General features: G+C 41.1%; 1 protein-coding gene and 1 long non-coding RNA gene across 11 annotated transcripts in view; one reads left to right on the top strand and one right to left on the bottom strand.

Annotated features, from left to right (window-relative positions):
- Positions 1-18,286, top strand: part of FNBP1 (formin binding protein 1) — a 122,416-nt gene that overhangs the window by 41,074 nt on the left and 63,056 nt on the right. For all 10 annotated transcript variants that reach the window (XM_031450683.2, XM_031450680.2, XM_031450684.2 and 7 more), the window contains exons 2-4: positions 718-833; positions 12,873-12,929; positions 13,661-13,808. In XM_031450683.2, the coding sequence (XP_031306543.2) occupies positions 718-833; positions 12,873-12,929; positions 13,661-13,808 (321 nt within the window). The remainder of the gene's footprint in view (positions 1-717; positions 834-12,872; positions 12,930-13,660; positions 13,809-18,286) is intronic.
- The window catches only part of LOC135322317 (uncharacterized), a 31,261-nt gene continuing 29,420 nt past the window's right edge, over positions 16,446-18,286 (bottom strand). The window contains exon 3 of the long non-coding RNA XR_010382818.1: positions 16,446-17,366. This is a non-coding gene — a long non-coding RNA (uncharacterized LOC135322317). The remainder of the gene's footprint in view (positions 17,367-18,286) is intronic.

The following is an 18,286-nucleotide window of genomic DNA, read 5'->3' as shown; positions in this document are numbered from 1 at the left end:
CACTCCCTGGCGCCCTACCCCCACCTTGCGCTCCAGCAGGACCAGTCCACCTGATTCCTGGACCTCTCCCTGCCTTTGCATTAGCTGTGGCTGGAATACCTACCCACTCTCGCTCTTCCAGACTAGGAATCTCAAGGAACTCTGCACATCAGGGCTGTATTTCTGTTCTTTTTGGTCCCCCAGCCCTCAAGTACCTAGCTCTTTCCTAGCACACAGTGTAGGCTTGATGCATGTTGGAATGTTGGAATAAAGCCTGCATGAGTCATTTTATTTGTTTGAAGAAAGCGGTATTTTGTAACTCTGCTCCCTCCCATTTCCTCGCCCCAGATTTCAATGAGCTATCTTGAATGCTAACTCAGAGATAACAGTCAAAGTGCTGATAGTGCAGCTGAGTTAACAGGGGTGTTTCACCTCTCAGTTTCCGGAATCTGGAGGAGACACTTTTCTTTGCATGGAGATGTTAAGTTCATCCAGACACCATGTTTCTAGCAGGAATAGGGATCGTGGACGAATGGGTCAGAGTTCAATTTCTCAGGCAGTTTTCAAACCAAACTTGGTAATGTTGATTTAAAATTGCTCAACGAAAGAGCACCCAAGTACAATCATGGAAAATGTTAGAACTGCTTTCTACATACTGAGGTATTGTTGAGAGAATTGTTCACTGAAGTTACATTAATCACAGAGAAAGATTACTAACTCATATTTTTTTTTAAACAGGATCAATTTGACAACTTAGAAAAACATACACAGTGGGGAATTGATATTCTTGAGAAATACATCAAATTTGTAAAAGAAAGGACAGAGATTGAACTCAACTATGCAAAGCAACTCAGGTAAGTTGATACTGAGACAGATTGTTTAACTGCAGAATGGATGTAAGGATAATTTATTTCCTCATTTTATAGTATAAATGTATAATCCTTAAAATAATTTCTTTTCCCCTTTCATGTCAGCTTATATTCCAATAGAAACAACTGTTTTTTAACATAGAAAATTAATTTTCATAAGATAGTAAACCTAAAAGCCAAGTTACTGCTTTTAGGCTCAGTTTCTTAAAAGGATATCTGCTGAATTTTGGAGCAGCTTATTTTTTTCTTTTCAGAAAAATTTTTTCTTGAACTATATTTATACAGAAAAGTGCACAGATCGTAAGTGTACAGCTCCAGAAATTTTCAGAGTGAATACAACCATGTGACCAGCACCCAGGTCAAGAAACTAAATCACCAGCCTCAGAGGACCCCTGTCCCTTTCCGGGGCCCCCACCCCACGCGCGGTTGACCGCTCCTCTGACATCTCCTCTGACATCTTTCTGAGCCTTCTGTGAATGCTGTTCATAGTTGGCTTCTTTTGTTCCTCATTGTGTTTATGAGATTCATTTGTGTTGCACGTGGTGGTACTTTTCACCGGTATTTAGTATTTTGGTGGAGGTATGTAATCACAGTTGGTCCAGTCTGCTGTCACCAGGCTATCGCTTGTTTCCAATGTGGCGATACACAGTATAAACCCAGGAGTGGAATTCCTGGGTCATGGGCGTTGTGTATGTTTAGCTTTAGTGGATGGAGGCAAACAATTTTCTAAAGAGCTTGTCGGATCCATGCTCCCTCCAGCAGCGAGGGAGAAGTCCTTCTTGCAACTTTAAGGATGAAATTATCAAAGAAATTTGTGTTTTTGTATAAAATGGTTAAAAGCTGCTGGTAGAACTAAGCTTGAACTTGGGGCAAAAAATGACTTCTTGCTTGGTTGAATTGGTCTGTGCAGATTGTTTTAAGACTGGTGAAACATCTAGATGGTTTTGGCTTTAGAAATATTTCATTTTAATCTAAAGACCTTTTGGATAAGGTGTATGGCATGTATCTTTGAAAGAATGTGGGTTTCTACAGGGCTGTTGCTGTTGCTGATTGTAAATAGGAACCTGGGTGGTACATATGGATGCTTTTATGGATGATAAGTTTTGGTTCCCCTGAGCAAATAAAATATAAGACATACTGCTCAGTGAAATAATTTTTATAAATAAATTTTTATACATTTTATTTTTATAAATAAATGTATACATTTACTTAATAAGTGTATTTTAATAATAAATACATTTAAAAATGAATCATTTAACAAAATAATATTATTGAATAAATTTATTTAATAAAAATTGAATACATAAATATATTTATTTAACAAATTTATCTGTGTACATAATTTTAATAAAAGAATACATTTATTTAATAGAATATTTTATACATACATTTATTTAATAAAAATATTTTTCTGAATAAATTTTGATAAATACATTTTATTCCAAATCAATTTCCAGTGTCCTGTGTGTAAATCTCATAAACATCATTGGCCCTTTAAGGCCTTTAAAACTGAAAGTGGGACTGGAGAATGTGCTGCTTCCTGTGATTATATAAACATTGTGCTGTTAAGTCATAAAATGTTGTCTTTCATCATCTGAAAATGGTTTACATCACAGCTTTAGCCAAAATAAGTTCTCACTGAAAAAAAAAATAAGGTCTCACCGAATGGATTTATCTGCTTGTGGTCTTCCTTTTCTTAGTGTACACACATCTTTCCTGGTGCCTTAGCCCACTGGCTCATTTTGCTTTGGAGGTTTGTCATTAGGCATCATTAAGTCGGTTCTCAGCACGCTTCTGCATCAGCTCTGTGTCATGAACGGAAGATGCTGTCCTTGCTCTGCTCTGGGGAGCACCTGGCTCCCTGCCCTCTCACATCACCCTCAGTGAGGGAACTGAGGATTTAGGTAACAAAATTGGAGGCTTTTGGAGAAGACTTCAAATCACAATAATAGGTTTTGGATAAAATTTAATAGCTCTCCATTGATCATTTTACCATGTTGTGGGTCACATTTCACAACTTGAAACAGAACAGCAGTGTTACCGCTGTGATGGTCATCTCTTGGGAAGTACTTTCCCTGAGATTTAAATATTAACATGTTTCGTTACATCCCTGCGAAATATCTAAATTTGTACTCATGGGGAGAAGCTGATTGAAAAAAGATTATGAATAATTGAGCACTGCCGTTAGGACAGTTACTAATCCTGTGGATGTGTCTTCTCATCTTTTATGCTGAGATCTGGGCACAGTAATCATCCTGTCTATCCTTTGTTGATTTGCTTTCCCACCTACCTGAGTCTCATGGCTTCTCTTTCCTCAAACCCCAACTCCTTCTTTCCCATCCTCACTGCTTGCTTCCTACTTGACTGAGAAAATTGAAGCCATCAGAAGAAAACGTCCTCAGACTCTCGCACTCTCTAACCCACCCGCCAGCGTCTGTTCCCACACCTGGATCCCACTGCCGCCAAGATGCTCCTGTCTAAATCCAGGCCCCCTCTCATGCACTAGGTCTCACCCCACTGGAACTCTGTCCCAGTATCTCCTCCCTCCTAGGTCATCAATTCTTCACTCTCTTCTAGATTATTCCCTGTTGGCACAAAAACGCGCCACTCTGTCTCCCATTGTTAAAACAAAACAAAACAAAACAAAACTTCTCTTAAGTTCCCTTTCCCCACCTGCTACCACCATTTCTTTGCCTCCCTTTGCAGCAAACCTTCCCAACAGTGTCCTCCCTCGCCGTCTCCAGTTCCCTCCTCTCACTATTAAGCTTGCTGGCACCTCTGCACCAGAACTGCTTCTCAGGGCACCAGTGACCTTCATCTTGTCCCACCCAGCCGCCTGTCCTCACTCCTCCCTGTCCCTGACCCCTTGGTGGCTTTGATGGGGTGGATGTTCCCTCCTCGAAACACTTTCTACACTTGGCTTTGAAAAGGCCGGTCCCTTGGCTTCCTTCCTATCTCACCAGAAGCTCTTTGGACGCTCTTCTCAGCCTCCCTCGCGGGTTCCTCCTCTCCTCCTGCCTCTTCACCCTGATGTGCCCCGTGCCCAGTTCCCGGTCATCTTCCCCGCTCAGTCTGTCCTTTCTTGGCGATCTCATCTGTCTCGCGGCTGTAAGTACTGATCTCTAAGGCAACGATGTGTAGGTGATATGTCTCCAAGCTAGACCTCTGTCCTGAACTCCAGATACAGGTGACCCAAAACCTCCATGTGCATGTCTAAGAACATCTGAAGGTTCCACGTCTGAAACGGAATCTCTGCCCTCAAAATCTGCATCTCTACGGCCCAGCTTCCCCCACCCCCTCAAGGGCTGCCGTGTCCTTCCTTGCTTGGGTTAAAAACACCGGAGTCATCTTTGGTTCCTCTCTCTCACATTCCCCCTGCCCTCATCCACGCCATCAGGAAGTCCTGGTGTCTCTACTTTTCAGATTTTTCCAGGACCTTCTCATGACCTCCACTGCTACCACTGTGGTCCAAGTCCCCGTCACCTCTTACCCGGCTTATTGTGAGTCCTGTAACTGGTGTCCTTTATTCCTCCCTTAGCCCCTATTGTCTGTCTTTTCCACAAAGCAGCCAGATCATGGTACTCCTCATTCAAAACACCAGCACCTCCCCATGTCAGTCAGATTGAAGCCCAGATCCGTGCAGCAGATGTCCTACCCCTGGCCCCACATGAACAGGTCCCCGTGCGTCTCTGACATCATCTCTTTCTCTCTCTTCGCATCTCTGCTCTAAACCTGCCGGCCTCCTTACAGTATCCTGCACACGCCAGGCACGCTCTCACCCCGGAGATGCTACCCTGGCCTTTCGTATAGATGTCACCTGTGAGTTCCTCCCCCAGGACCCACGTGGCCAACTCCCTCACCTCCTTCAGGTCTCCCCTCATACGCCATGTGCTCAGTGAGGCCTACTTTGTCTCCCTGCTGTACTTTTCAGTTTTTCCAAAGCACTGATCACTTTCTAATGTTACACAATGTTCTTACAGATTGTGTTGTTGCCTCCTGCTCCCTCCCAGCTAGGATAGAAGCCTCTCAAGGGCAGGGCTCTTTGAGTTGCGCTCACTAATGAATCCCCATAGTATGGAACAGGGCCTGGCACATAATAGGTGCTTAGTAAATAGTTGTAGGAGTGAATCAGCAGGGCACACAGGTCAACAGTACTGGGGCAGCACTGCTTCAAGGGGAGTGTTTGCACAGGCCCCTGAGAGCTGATGAGGGTTGAACAACAAACGGAATGACCAGCAAGGTATCAACAGAGTTCGGGGTGGGGAGGGGGCTCCAATGAACAAGATACAGGAAGTGCCAGAGCTGGAGGGGCTCACCTTCTCACTATGGAAAACAGACTGCATGCAAATAAGCAAGGCAGTCCATCGTTTAAAGATAGCATTTATCACCCAAAAGATGTAAAACCAGTGATGTGATAGAGCGTGGTAGGGGGCAAGGGTTACTAAGCGAGACTGGCTTGAGAACTGACGGCCAAGGAGAAAGCAAGCACGCCAAGGTCTGAGAGTAGTTCTCCCAGGATGTGGAATCAGCAAGTGCAAAGGTCCTGAGGTCAGACATGTTCAAGGAATGAAAAGGCCAGGGTCCCTGGAGCATATTCAGCATAGACGTGCTTGAAATGTCAGTATCACGTTGAAAGCCATCAGGATCTTTTGGGAGAGAGTCTGTCATTAAATCATTTCTGCTTTAGAAGAAAAAAAATGCTAACTTATTTTAGACATAGAAGATGATAACCAGGGCTTTGGTTTCTGGGGGTTAACAAACTACTGGCCATGGCCATGGCCAAATCCATCACTGCCTGGTTTTGTAAATAGTATTATTGGAATACAGGTGTATCCATTCATTTATGCCTTGTCTATGGTTGCTTTTAAAAAACAGTGGCAGTTGAATAGTGCAGCAGAGACCATGTGACAGTGACCTACTTGCAAGTCTAAAGTATTTACTGTCTGGCCCTTTATAAGTATTTATATATATATGAAGCTTATATGTTGCTGACCCTGCCATAATTACTATCTATCCGAGGCAGTGTAGGGTCAAATTCTTAATACAATTTTAAAACATCTTATGTGACTTATATGAGAGAGCCAACTATTGATTGCGCGTAGCAACTGTTTCTTTTTTTTTAAACTAAATTATTTGTTATGACCAGGTAAAAAATTTATATGATTAAAAATTCTAAAGGTACAGCATGGTGTGCATTGGCGTGTCCTTTCTCTTACCCCTGTCCCCACAGACAATAAATATTATCTGTCTCTTATGTATCCTTCCAGAGAGATATTATGCATACATAGGCAAGTAAGTGAATTTTTTCCATTGCTTCTTCAGCAGTTCTGTGTGCCCTTACCTTTCTGCATCCAGGAGATTATTCTGAGAGTTCATTGTTTTTTGTTTTGTTTTGTTTGTTTGTTTGTTTGTTTGTTTTACAGCTTTTACAGTGTTGCATTGAATTGGTGGATACATTGATTGTTTCCAATTGTTTACAACTCTGAATAAAGTTGCAGTGAATAACCTTGAGTAATACACTTTGGCAAGCCTGCCTAGAGAAGAAGTTCCTAAAAGTAGCATTTTGGTTCTAGCAGAATTTGCCAAGTTGCCCTTCTCGGAAGTTGTGACCCTTATCACCATCCCAGAGTGTGTGGCAGTGCTACTTAACTTGACCTTCAGTGCTTCATGTTACCCTTTTTTTTTTTTTTTTCAATCTTTGCCAATTTGATAAGTAGAAATTGTTAAGTCTGAGTGATAATTTGTGTTCCTTTTAGTATGAATGAGGTTCAGTGTTTAAGCCATTTGTATTTTCTTCTTGATGAATGATTCTTGTCCTGGTCAAAAAAAAATTTTTTTTTAATTGGAGCTCTTGTAAATAAGAGATAACTATGCAGAAGTCATCTTATAAACATATTGCATACTGTATATACAAGATATTCAATTTGAATTTACTTGAACAGTAAAAAAAAGACATTAAAATGAAACTAAAGGATTTGCTGAACTTGAAATATTAAATTCTTGTAAGATTTAGCAAAAAGATTAGGAAAAACTTGTAGGGTTTCATTACTGTTTGGTTCTTTTTTTTTTTTTTTTTTTTTTTTAACTCCATGTTGTGATTTTAAACAGGCTCAACTGACTCACTGCTAGGAAAGATAAATAATATTTACTGGTTTTACTTCCTCTCCTAACTGAGTTATATAGTTTGGTCTGTAATATGAGTCTCACAGTTAATTTCTCTTAATTATAGATTTATGCTCATCACCATTCTTTCTCCCACAGCCTCTGCATTTGTTCGTTGGCATCAAGAAAAATAGGGATATTTCCCCCTTAGTAGGAGCTTGTGGCATAATCCTTGAGTTCTCTCTTGTTTAAGAATACAGTCGTCCCTCCGTACGCATGGGGAATTGGTCCCAGCACTCCCCACAGATACAAAAATCTGAAGATGCTCTAACAAGGCATAATATTTGTGTATAACCTGTGTGCATCCTTCTGCACACTCTAAGTCATCTCTAGATTACTTACAGTACCTAATACAATGTAAATACTATGTAAATAGTTGCCAGCATGTGGCAAATACAAGTTTTGCTTTTTTGTAACTTTCTGGAATTTCCCCCCCAGTATTTTTGATCTGCAGTTGGTTGAATCTGTGGATGGAGAACCCACAAATGTGGAGGGGAGGCTGTACTTGACCACTATTTGAGTTTATTATTCTCTGGTTGTTCTTTCTCTCCAAACCATGTTGCTGCTGCATTGTCTTGTGGTGGAAAAGTCTAGGGCCCACCAATTTTTTTTCCTTTTGTAAATGACTTGCTTTTTTAACTCTGTAGGTGAAGAATTTTTTTTGTTCCACTTAACAGTTTGATCATTTCACCAAGTTATGCCTTGTGGTTGATCACGCTTCATCAACTTTCCTTAGAGTCCTTTCATATGCAAAATCAACTCTTTATTTCAGGGGAACTTGCTTCCATTATATCTGAATTTTTTTTCTAGTCTACTTACTGGGTTATAGTCTTTGGAGATACGTGGTTTTCCTTGTGTTATGCCATCTTATTCTTTAGGTCTTTTTTATTTTATTTTTTCTGATTATGAGAATTGCTTTCCACATTTTGATTACCTCAAAACTTTCCTCTATTAAATTTGATATCCAGTGTCATTTATTTATTAGCTCTGGTGCAGTATGTTTTAGTTCCTAGTTCATTTTCTTAGCTTTGCAGCCTCCCTTTTCTTCCCCTTCTGTTTTATCCTGTGGTCCAGGGACTGTTGCTTTATTGGCTTTGTGTTTGTGTTAAGTTTGTCTTAAGTGTCAAATATCCTGGAGGAGCTTGGCTTTGCTTCGTTCCTTGTGTGTTTCCTTCCAGATTGGTTTTTCTCTGTCATTTTCTTTCTTCCTTCCCTCTTTCCTTCCTTCTCTTCTGTGTTACATACCGCACCTTTTCACCTTCCTTATATTTCATATGGATAGTCTGGTGAAGTGATGCACGAGTTACAGACTCTAGAGTCCCACTGCCTGGCATGGTCCTTCCACTTAACAGTAGTGTGATTTGGGGCAAATTACTCTCTGTGCTTTGTCTTTGTCCTCTGTGATAGGTGAATAAGACTAATAATGATAATTCCCACCTTATAAGTTAAGGGGACTTAATGAGATAAAGCATGTAAACCTCTCAGGCTGATGCCTACGCATGTTTTTGTTACTAACATCAGCAACACCAGTGCCCCGTCTGACCTGACAGGATGTTGCTGTGCTTCTGGTAGCACTGGTCTTTCCCTCTGAGCTCCATCATAGGGGAAGGGTAGCGGAAAATGTTACCAAACTGGATTCGTTTGTCGACATGCAGCAAGTCAAACACTGAGATGCCAAGGTTTGCAGCAGAGAGAGGGTTTAATCACAAGGCAGCCAAGTGAGGAGATGGGAGAAAAAGTCTTAAGTCCACCTCTGGGAAGGCAAGGGGCTTGGGATATTTATGGGATAAAGAGGCAGAGTGGTCTTAGGTGTGGAGAAAGGTGATTGCAGGTAGGGAAAAGGAGAGGTCCTCAGTGTCCTATGCACGTGTATCTGGGTTACTTCTTCAAAGGCTGCATGTTCAAGAATGGAGGTGCCTAGCATGATCTGAGAGTGGAATTTTTGGCCCTCTTGACATCAAAAGACCATTCACTGGACACCTGTGCAGGTCCAGTTTTAGGGCCGGTGGTCCCAGCCAGTCTTAGCCGGCTTGAGCTCGAGCTAGACACAACTGACTCCAAGTCCTAGAAAACAACTCAGGCAAACATCTGATTGTTTGGGCTGCGTGATGCTTGGAGGACATGCAAGCCTTTTGCAGCAACAATTAAAGCAAGCTTGCTTGGCGAAGGCAGGTTACAAGTGGAGGGATTTTTAACAAGCTCAAGAATTTCTGTTAGTCACCAGTTTCCATTAACCCCATGGGGCACAGTTTCAAAGCGCCTGGTTTTGTACATCTTGTCTTTGAGACTGAGTTCTGTTGTCTCTTCTGAAAATTTTTTGGAGGCTCTGTTTTGGCATTCCTGTGCCTTTGGAATCTCTAGGTTTGGGGTGATCTCCTTCCAGCCATTCCACTTGGAGCCCTGGGAAGTGGGCACCCTGGGGGCCAGCCCTGGCTCCTGGCAAGTCTTGGAATCTGGGTGGTCAGCCTGCATGTCTTCCTCCCAGAGCTTTTCTGTCAGTGTTCCCTAGGTGCTTACTCATCCCTCAGTTTCCTTCTGCCTGAATCGATTTTCAGGGTTTTGTGGACTTACTTCCCCCGCTTTGACTCTGAGGGTGGGGTCAGCATCTGTCCCTCACTGTCCCAGGATCTCCTGTCCCTCTCCCTGGTCCCCACTTCTCTAAGTGTGGAGACTGGAGTTATGCTCCTTTCTTCATTGGTTTATTTTCTGCTGTTGAAAAATTTTCCTGGCTTTTATGTTTCACCTCTCATTGGAAAAGCACAAGTCCCTGATCAGACTTCATTTTGCCATCTTTATCTGGAAATCTTGTGGTCAGCTTTTAAAACTATAAAGGAAAGACAGAAAAAACAAAACATTCCTGGGTCCAACCGTGGACCTTCCATTTTAAAGGGTTTGGAATGGGGCCCAAGCATCTCCTTTTTATTTTATTTTTTATTTTTTTTAATTTAAAAATTTTCATTGACGTACAGTCAGTTACAATGTGTGAATTTCTGGTGTACAGCACAATGTCCCAGTCATGCATGTACATACATATATTCATTTTCATCTTCTTTTTCATTAAAGGTTATTACAAGATATTGAACATAGTTCCCTGAAGCATCTTCTTTCTAAAAGGCTCCCTGCAGCTCTTAGGATCAACCAAATTTAAGCCCAGTATCCATATTAAAAGATACGTATTTCCCTCTTACCTTTTAATTAGCCTATCTGAAGAGCAAAAATACAAAACACTTGAAATTTCTTAGAAAGATTCCATAAATTTAGAGATGCTTTTTGTGGCTTATTTGCTTGCTTGTTTATTTTTCGTTTTTTGTTTTTTTTAAATTGAAGTATAGTAAGTTACAATTGTAGGGTTTTTTTTTTTTTAATAACCTCATACAAATAGGATGAGAAAGCCCATCTCCAGAGAATAGAAATGAAGGTTGATCTTTTTTTTTTGTAGTGTTGTTCCCTGAGAGAAATATCCTTAGATCTGCAGCTCCCTTCTAGACTTCTTAAGCTTTTAGTTTTCTGCTGGCATTTTGAGTGAATTATTCATTGATGCTTTTAAGAAGCATTTTGAACGCTGTATATGCTAACATTGTCAAAGTGATACTCGTTCATCAGAACTGGACAGTCTTTAGAGAAGATCACCCACAACAGTCTTTACTCATCCTTAGATATGACTGGTAAAATAGAACTAAGAAGAGTGTTAGTCTCACCTGGATCTATTCAATTAGATACAAAATTTACTTTTATGGCTGCTAAGGACTGGAGGCTAAAAAGAAAATGTGTATTTCAATAAACTGTTAAAATAACAGTTCTGGAAGAGTTTTTATGTAAGATGAGAATTTAAAAGTGGGATTTTCAGAATATAAAAATGAATATATCTATATATATGCATGACTGGGACATTGTGCTGTACACCAGAAATTGACACATTGTAACTGACTACACACCAATAAAAGGAAGATAAAAAATAAAAGTGGAGTTTTCCACTTGTAATTTATAGAAGAAATGGTTAATATTGAAAACCATGCACTAAAAATGCCTCACAGGCAAACTCCAGGCTTTTCAGTACTCCAAATCCTATATCTGCTACCCTAAATATATTTGGAAAAGAAGTTATTGATTATCTAATCATCTGCTTTCCATGGCTCCCTTTCATTCCAGGTACATGTAAATGGGAGCTATTCGTTTTTCCTAAATCTACCTTTTTTAAGGACTGATTTTAGAAAGCCAACTCAAAGAACTGTACTGTGCTTTCAATATACAAGATCTCTCTCTTTTGCATTATTTTTTCTCCAAAGGCACATTCTTTAAGGAAATAGTGCTTTTTCACATTCTTTTGGATCTAGATCTAGTAGATATGTACTTTGATATGTACCCAGAGTATCAGTAGAGAAAAGCTGACGTAGTTTAAATGTAGCTCACGTGATAGTAACCTCCAAGCAAGTACGTTTTTCTTTCATCGTTTTGTCTAATTGTACATCTCACTGTTATATACTCATGCCTTCATTTTAAAGTAATTGCCACCATCACTATTTTATTGGGTGATGTATATTTGCTTGGAATTTCTGAACTTTAAGGGACAATAGTGGTCACTCTATCCACCCACCTCAGATTTACAGATGAGGAACTGGAAACAGAGACGTGCTCACTGCTTTTGTCCAAGGTTACACCATCTAGGCACTTGGCCTCTGGATTCCCAGAGCAACGTCCTTTGTACCAAAGTCCACTGCATCTTGTGTCACCTAGTAACACCTGTTAGAGATAAACTCACATCTCACTTTGTAAGATGTACCTTGCTCAAAATTGTAAATTTATTATTGCCCATTTTTTCTAGGCAAATCTGTAGATTTAGGAGAAATGAAAGAAATTATAATGTGAAATAATGAAAGTAGCTACTCTATCAAAGAGGAATAGCAACATGGAATAAACAGGGAAGTGAGTACTGAGATGCTGTCAAATGAAGAGTCCCACAGTGGACCATTTGCCACCTCCTTCGGCTGTTCTGCTAACTACAGAAGAGAAAATCAGGACCCCAGAGAAATCAGCCAGTGCAACCAACGTTAGTGAGATTTCTTTTTTCAAGAGCACCTCTGAGTTTTTGCGTGAATTTAAACATGCAGAATGTAGAGGAGAGTATTTGGATTCTCGACCTGGAGATGGGATTAGGAAGAGAAATTAGAGTGATTTGGGCTAATCTGAGTGTGTTCAGTGCAAGCCTGCTAGGGAGGTGAAAAGTTCCCGTTAAATGTCTTAGCATGACCATCCCCACAAAATCGTTTCTACTGCCTTCGAGAAGACTTACTCACAGGTAGCTTTCACTAGCTCTTTGGGAGAGAAGCCACTCAGCCTTGAAAACACGTCCTTGGCACTTGAATTATTTTTTCCTTTTTCTCTTTTCTTTTCTTTTTCTTTCTTTCTTTCTTTTTTCCAATTTTTTCGGCACTTTGATTTTTTAATTTAAGCATTTGGACCCAGTCCGTATGCTTGCCTTGGATTCAAAGCAAGAATGTCTGACTGAGTGTGATCATAAGGGAATGGTGGCCTGGTAGGAAAAAACTGCCCTCAGCTCAGTGCTGCAAACACATAGGAACACGTGGTCTGCTCTCTCCAGTTAAATAACGGCAGGTCTTAACATCCAGGTAAGTGACCAGCTGGCGACCACTTCTGTTCTCATTTGCTCTCCCTTCAGGTAAAAGATTCAAAGCTATGCTAGTCCTTCATGTTGAAAGAAGGAAGGAAATAAATGGGTTTCAGCCGTGGACATGTTGTGATTTTTTTTTTTAACTTGTAAACAAATGCACTAACTTCATCTTTCATTCCTGATTTCTCAATTATCCTTCTATATAAGATGACATGTCTGCCTTTTTGTTTTAGGAATCTTTCGAAGAAATACCAACCTAAAAAGAACTCGAAGGAGGAAGAAGAATACAGGTATGTTTATCATTGATGGTTATGTGGTAATAACTATATGCCGCTGGTGATGATTATGAAGGAAATCTGCATATATTTTGTAGATAAAACAGAGCTACAAAAACAAGTCGCCTTCCCTATTCATATTTGTGTCCGTTTTTAAATTGCAGGAGAGAAAATAAAAATCTCCTCAAATAACGTTTCTTATACTGAGTCACTAGACCCATTCCAGACTGTTTCAATTAAGGTAATTAGGAAAAGCTTAGCATATAATCTAAGCAAATACAGGAAGTGTGGACTATGCAGTCTACGTCTTGATTTGGTTTTGTAACATGAGGAGTCTCCTTCATACTGTTCGTTCATCTGAGAAATATGTCCATTTCAGACAGCAATGAAGACATCTTAACATGGACAGCCCAAAAGCATTACGTCTCTAATTGAGATAGAAATATCCATTACATTAGTACATAGGGTACGTATATGTACTTTGGGTTCTATTTGGGCTATGAACAAAGCCAAACGGTGCCCTATGTAGAGCAATTTGGTTTCACAAAATGAAAAGTGGTACAGTAGTAATTAATTCTGCGCCATTTTGAGGACAAGAATCTTATGGGTAATGAATTGTCAGGACCCTTTGGGAGGCGGATGCAAATTAACCTGACTTTAATTACTGTTTCGCTGGCGGGAAGCAGCGTTAGGGAGGACGACGTGCCTTGTTTGAAAAGGGGTGGTGTGCGCCTTCTTCCCCACAGGTACACAGCATGTCAAGCCTTCCTTTCCACCCTGAACGAGATGAATGACTATGCCGGGCAGCACGAGGTTATCTCCGAGAACATGACCTCCCAGATCACCGTGGAGTTAGCACGCTACGTCCAGGAGCTGAAGCAGGAGAGGAAATCGGTAATGAAAATTTGCTTTTTCGTCCTAAGAGGTGGATCAAAGATGATGGAACTATCCCTAGAAGCTTTAAAAGTAAATGCAATCATGTAAGATGGTGGGTCTTAAAAGTTGCCACCTCCGAGAATTGTATACACACGATGGACCCTGTTCCTGGAAAATGTTTCTAGGTCTTTACGTATGATTTACAGGGTCCCTCAGACACTCTGAAGCTCCTCTGGGGACCCCAGACTACTAACTCCTTTGAGGAATTTAAATATATTTGAGGCTCTCAGGCATACGAGAGTAACCAATATGATACGGTATACACTGTGCGGAATAAATTGTATTAAAACACATACTTACAAGGAGTTCAAAAGAGCCAGAAAGATGACCTCAGTTACATCCACTCCAGCCTGGGGCTCGTCCATTGCCATCTAATGAAGAGGGCCTTTTTGTTCCTCTGGGCATCATTACGATCTTTTCATAGCTTTTATTGTTAACAGAGGAGAAAAATGTACACTCAAGTAAAGTGTATTCACAGTCAAGATTTTGCCCTAAGAGATATATCATTAAGCCGTCATCTGTATCACAGTACTTGGATCGCGTGTGAGGTGCATAATAATTTGTTAGTCATCAAATACCAACGTTGGCCAGTGATAGGCTTTTTTTTTTAATATAAATTTGAGTCCTTGGTGATTCTTTTAGTGCTCTGGAGACAAATGAGCCAAGATCGATAGGGTTCTTTTTTTCTTTTTTCTTTTCTTCCTCCCTTAACAGAGGCACTGGGGATCGAGCCCAGGACCTCGTGCATGCCAAGCATGCGCTTTACCACTGAGCTGTACTCCTCACCCCCCAATAAGGTTCCTGCTGAAATGGAGGAGACAAAACATAATAATGGCCAAAATAATTGTTTTAATTGCAATTGTGATCGTTGTGACAGTCTCAGTACCAGTACTGTGAGAGCATAATGGGAATACCTAATGTGCCCATGCTCTGGGTTAGGGAAAAACTTCCCGGGGGGCTTAACAGTTGAGGCTTTCACAGGACTTGAGGGACAAGTAGGAGTTGCCTGGGACAAGCATTCAATAGAGGGAGCAGCCATGCAAAGGCCCCGAGGCAGGAAGGTGTTTGCGGCATCTGAGGAGTTACGTTCTTTCTAAACCATAAATACGGAGCGCATGGCTTTGGGTATGTTTAGAAGTTAGGAAGAGATGTATGCCTTAGGATCAACCCATTGGGTTAAAAAAAAAAAGTTAATAAACTGAGATGATGTTTTTATCTATTCACATTAGAGCAGTGATCCTCCAGCAGGCACGCTTTTACCTCACACCCCGGCAACATTTTTCCATGTCTGGAGACATTTTTGGTTATTTGGGGCATTATAGCTGGGGTGGGGGGTGAGGTTGCTACTGGAATCTAGTGCATAGAACCCAGAGATGCTTTAAGCATCCTATAATACACAGGACAGCCTCTGAAATAAAGAATTACCTGGGCCAAAATATCCACGGTGCCAGGGCTGAGAAACCCTGCACCAGAGCCCCAGTTGGATGGCAGCCGCTATAGTCTATTCACTAAAGGAGAGCTTTTCTTTTATACGATGGAGAGGAAGCAGTGGAACAGGATACTAAAGTTTGGAATGAAACAAAATACCTAATATTATCATAAAGTCAACATAATAAATTTGAACATGATGTTGGACTGTTTCTCTGGTTCCTGAATTTCCCTTGACCTTGCAAAGTTTATACCTTTTTCTTATTTGTTACTGGGGTCGTTGCCTTGTATCTCTTGACTGACCTTCTTCCACTCATCCAGTTTAACATTTTAGCCAACATCCTAACCTAAACAAAACTCAGTGCATTTACCTTAGTGGGAAATATTAATTCTATTTCTGGACTGAATCCTGAGATGTGAAGCCCACAGAATCTGGCCTCCTCCTACTTCTTTGAATTCCTCCCCTCCACTCACATGTTTTCCTTGCTGCTTCTCATCCCTGCCCTGTGTGATTCTGCCTCAGGGCCTTTGCACTGGCTTTTCTTGCCTTGGGAAGCTTTCCCCCCAGATATCTGCAGTGCTTACTTCCTGACTTCTTTCTGAGGAATCTCACCTTCTCATGGAGATCTCCTTGTCCACCTTATTACAAGTTATAAAATCCAACCCCCACACCATTCCCACCCATTTCTGCCACCTTCCCCTGCTTTATTTATTTTTTCTTTAGTACTTACCAGCATTTAACATTTTATGTATTTACTTGTTTGTTTTTTTTCACCCTACACTGTAAGCTCCACAAGGCTCAGAATTTTCTTGTCATCTTTTGTGTCCTGAGCACCTGAAACAGTGCCTAATGTGGCACAAAGCAGGCTCTCGATAAATACTCTTGGATTGAAAGAAAGAATTGAGAAGTAGAAGCAGCAGTCTTAGACAGAGCTTTGTTTTCAGCCAGACTTTGTTTTCCTAGTTGGGGATCCTTGTATTTCTTTGCTGTGTTATGATTGGGTCCTTTTGGTTTATTTACTTACTCTTAATCATATGCCTTTCTTTTATAGTCTATCATATCTGTATTTTGAATTCTTTTCCTTTTTTAATTAAAAATTATAGTAATTTAATGAGTAAATTATAGGTGGTGCAGGTACACATTGAATAATAACTTGCAATCCACAGTGTTCCTTTTATTTTAAGCAGAATCACAGGTTACACATCTCTGAGTCAAATGTTCTCTTGAGAGGAGAAGCAAACCACATGCTCTCTCAAAACATTTTGTAATTATATTAAGATGAAAATTGAGGAAATTGTGAAACCTTTTAAAATTCTGGAAAGAATATCAGTGTGTACATGCCGATTTGTGGTGTTTTAATATAATGCCTCATGAACGTTTTCATTTTTTTTTGTTACGTAGTGAATAGTAACCATTATGTAATGTGGCGTTGTGTTGATGTGCTGTAATTTGTAAAAGTTATTCTGATCATATTGAGTATTTAATTGTTTGGCCTCAAGTGCTCATTTTGATAGGTTATAATAACTGACTTCTGTTGCACTTTCCGTTTTATCCTCACAGTATCCCTTGGGGATGTGGGGTGCATTATCTTACACATTACCTGACTCACATTGTGCATCCAGGCAGCCTGCCTCGCAGGGCGGTGCGTGTGCACACTCATGCTTTTTGCTCCCAGTGGGTTGTTTCCTTGAACTTACACCCAAGGATGCTGGCTGGACTGGCTAGCGTGACGGTCTCCATCAGCAGTGAGCGGTAGGAAGGGGCTCCCTGAGATTGTCTCATACCAAGCAGTATTTCTCCTTGAGACCTTTCACTCTTGGCTACCCTGACTTTTCTTAGTAAGTGATCTAATTTTCATGAGGATGACTCTTGAAACTGCAGTGGCACGTGATCATTTCCACTTTCTGGTGATGTTCGTGATCAGCACAAGGGGCACATCACAGCTAGAACCCAAATCCAGCTCTTCTGAGATCACGTCCAGTTGCCACTTCACTGGGCAACCCTGAAGGGCTGACAGTGAGCTTCAGATCTTCCTTACAGAGGAGAGTCCCCATCAGTAGTCGGCAGAGTCGCAGTGCCCGGCGAGGCTGTCGGGGAGGAGAGGACAGGACACAATCAACAAACCGGTTTGGGACTCTGGCAGCCCCACCGGCTGTGAAACCTTAGGCAGGCTGTGCAGACTCTCTGAGCTCCCCGTTCTGAATATGTAACTGAGGGCTGATAATAATCAACCACCTTCCAGAGGGCAGGTACCAACCACCTGGCACCGCGCTCGGTGGGCTGATATGTAGGCACTGCTCATCCCGTACCTCCTGCCACGTCCTTCTGCTTCTCAATGCAGAATCTCATTTGTATTCCAGAGCTTTTTGATCAGGGCTTATTACAGAAAACGGGAGCACACACAGGCCTCCTTGTGACCACATGTCATAACAGTCCCATACTGGGCATTTAAAAATGATCTTTCTAGGGGAGAAGGCATAGCTTAGTGGTAGAGAGCTTGCCCAGCATGCGTGAGGTCCTGGGTTTCATCCCCAGTACCTCCATCAAAATAAATAAATACATACACCTAATTACCCCCCCCCATTTTTTTTAAATGACCTTTCTGAAAAGGTTGAATTGGCAGATGGCATAGAAAGCAAGCTGTCTGAAAAATTTTAGGTTGAGCTACTGTTTCTCATGGCTGACACGAAATAATGTCTTGCTTAAGTGTCCTTCTTAACTGCCAGTCTAATACCTTTTGGGCCACTTGATACAGTGGCAAATCCCTCTGTCCGAAAGGACGGTTTAGAATTTATAGAATTACTGCTGAATCTCGTTACTGCATGTAGAGAGTAGTTCCACGTTCAGAACACTAATAGTAGGAGATGATTTTGTTATGTTTGTATAGATGAATTGCTAAGAAGAATGCATGGTGAAAAATAGCTCACTATGCAAAAAACGAGGTTTCCTTCCCTTTTCGAATGGATTCAAAAGGAAGTAGAAGACATTAAAGGAGTGGGAGAGACAG

This window comes from Camelus dromedarius, chromosome 10, assembly GCF_036321535.1.
Source record: "Camelus dromedarius isolate mCamDro1 chromosome 10, mCamDro1.pat, whole genome shotgun sequence".
Taxonomy (NCBI): Eukaryota; Metazoa; Chordata; class Mammalia; order Artiodactyla; family Camelidae; genus Camelus; species Camelus dromedarius.
The sequence above is the reverse complement of the archived record's forward strand: the minus strand, read 5'-3'. Positions and strand labels throughout refer to the sequence as shown.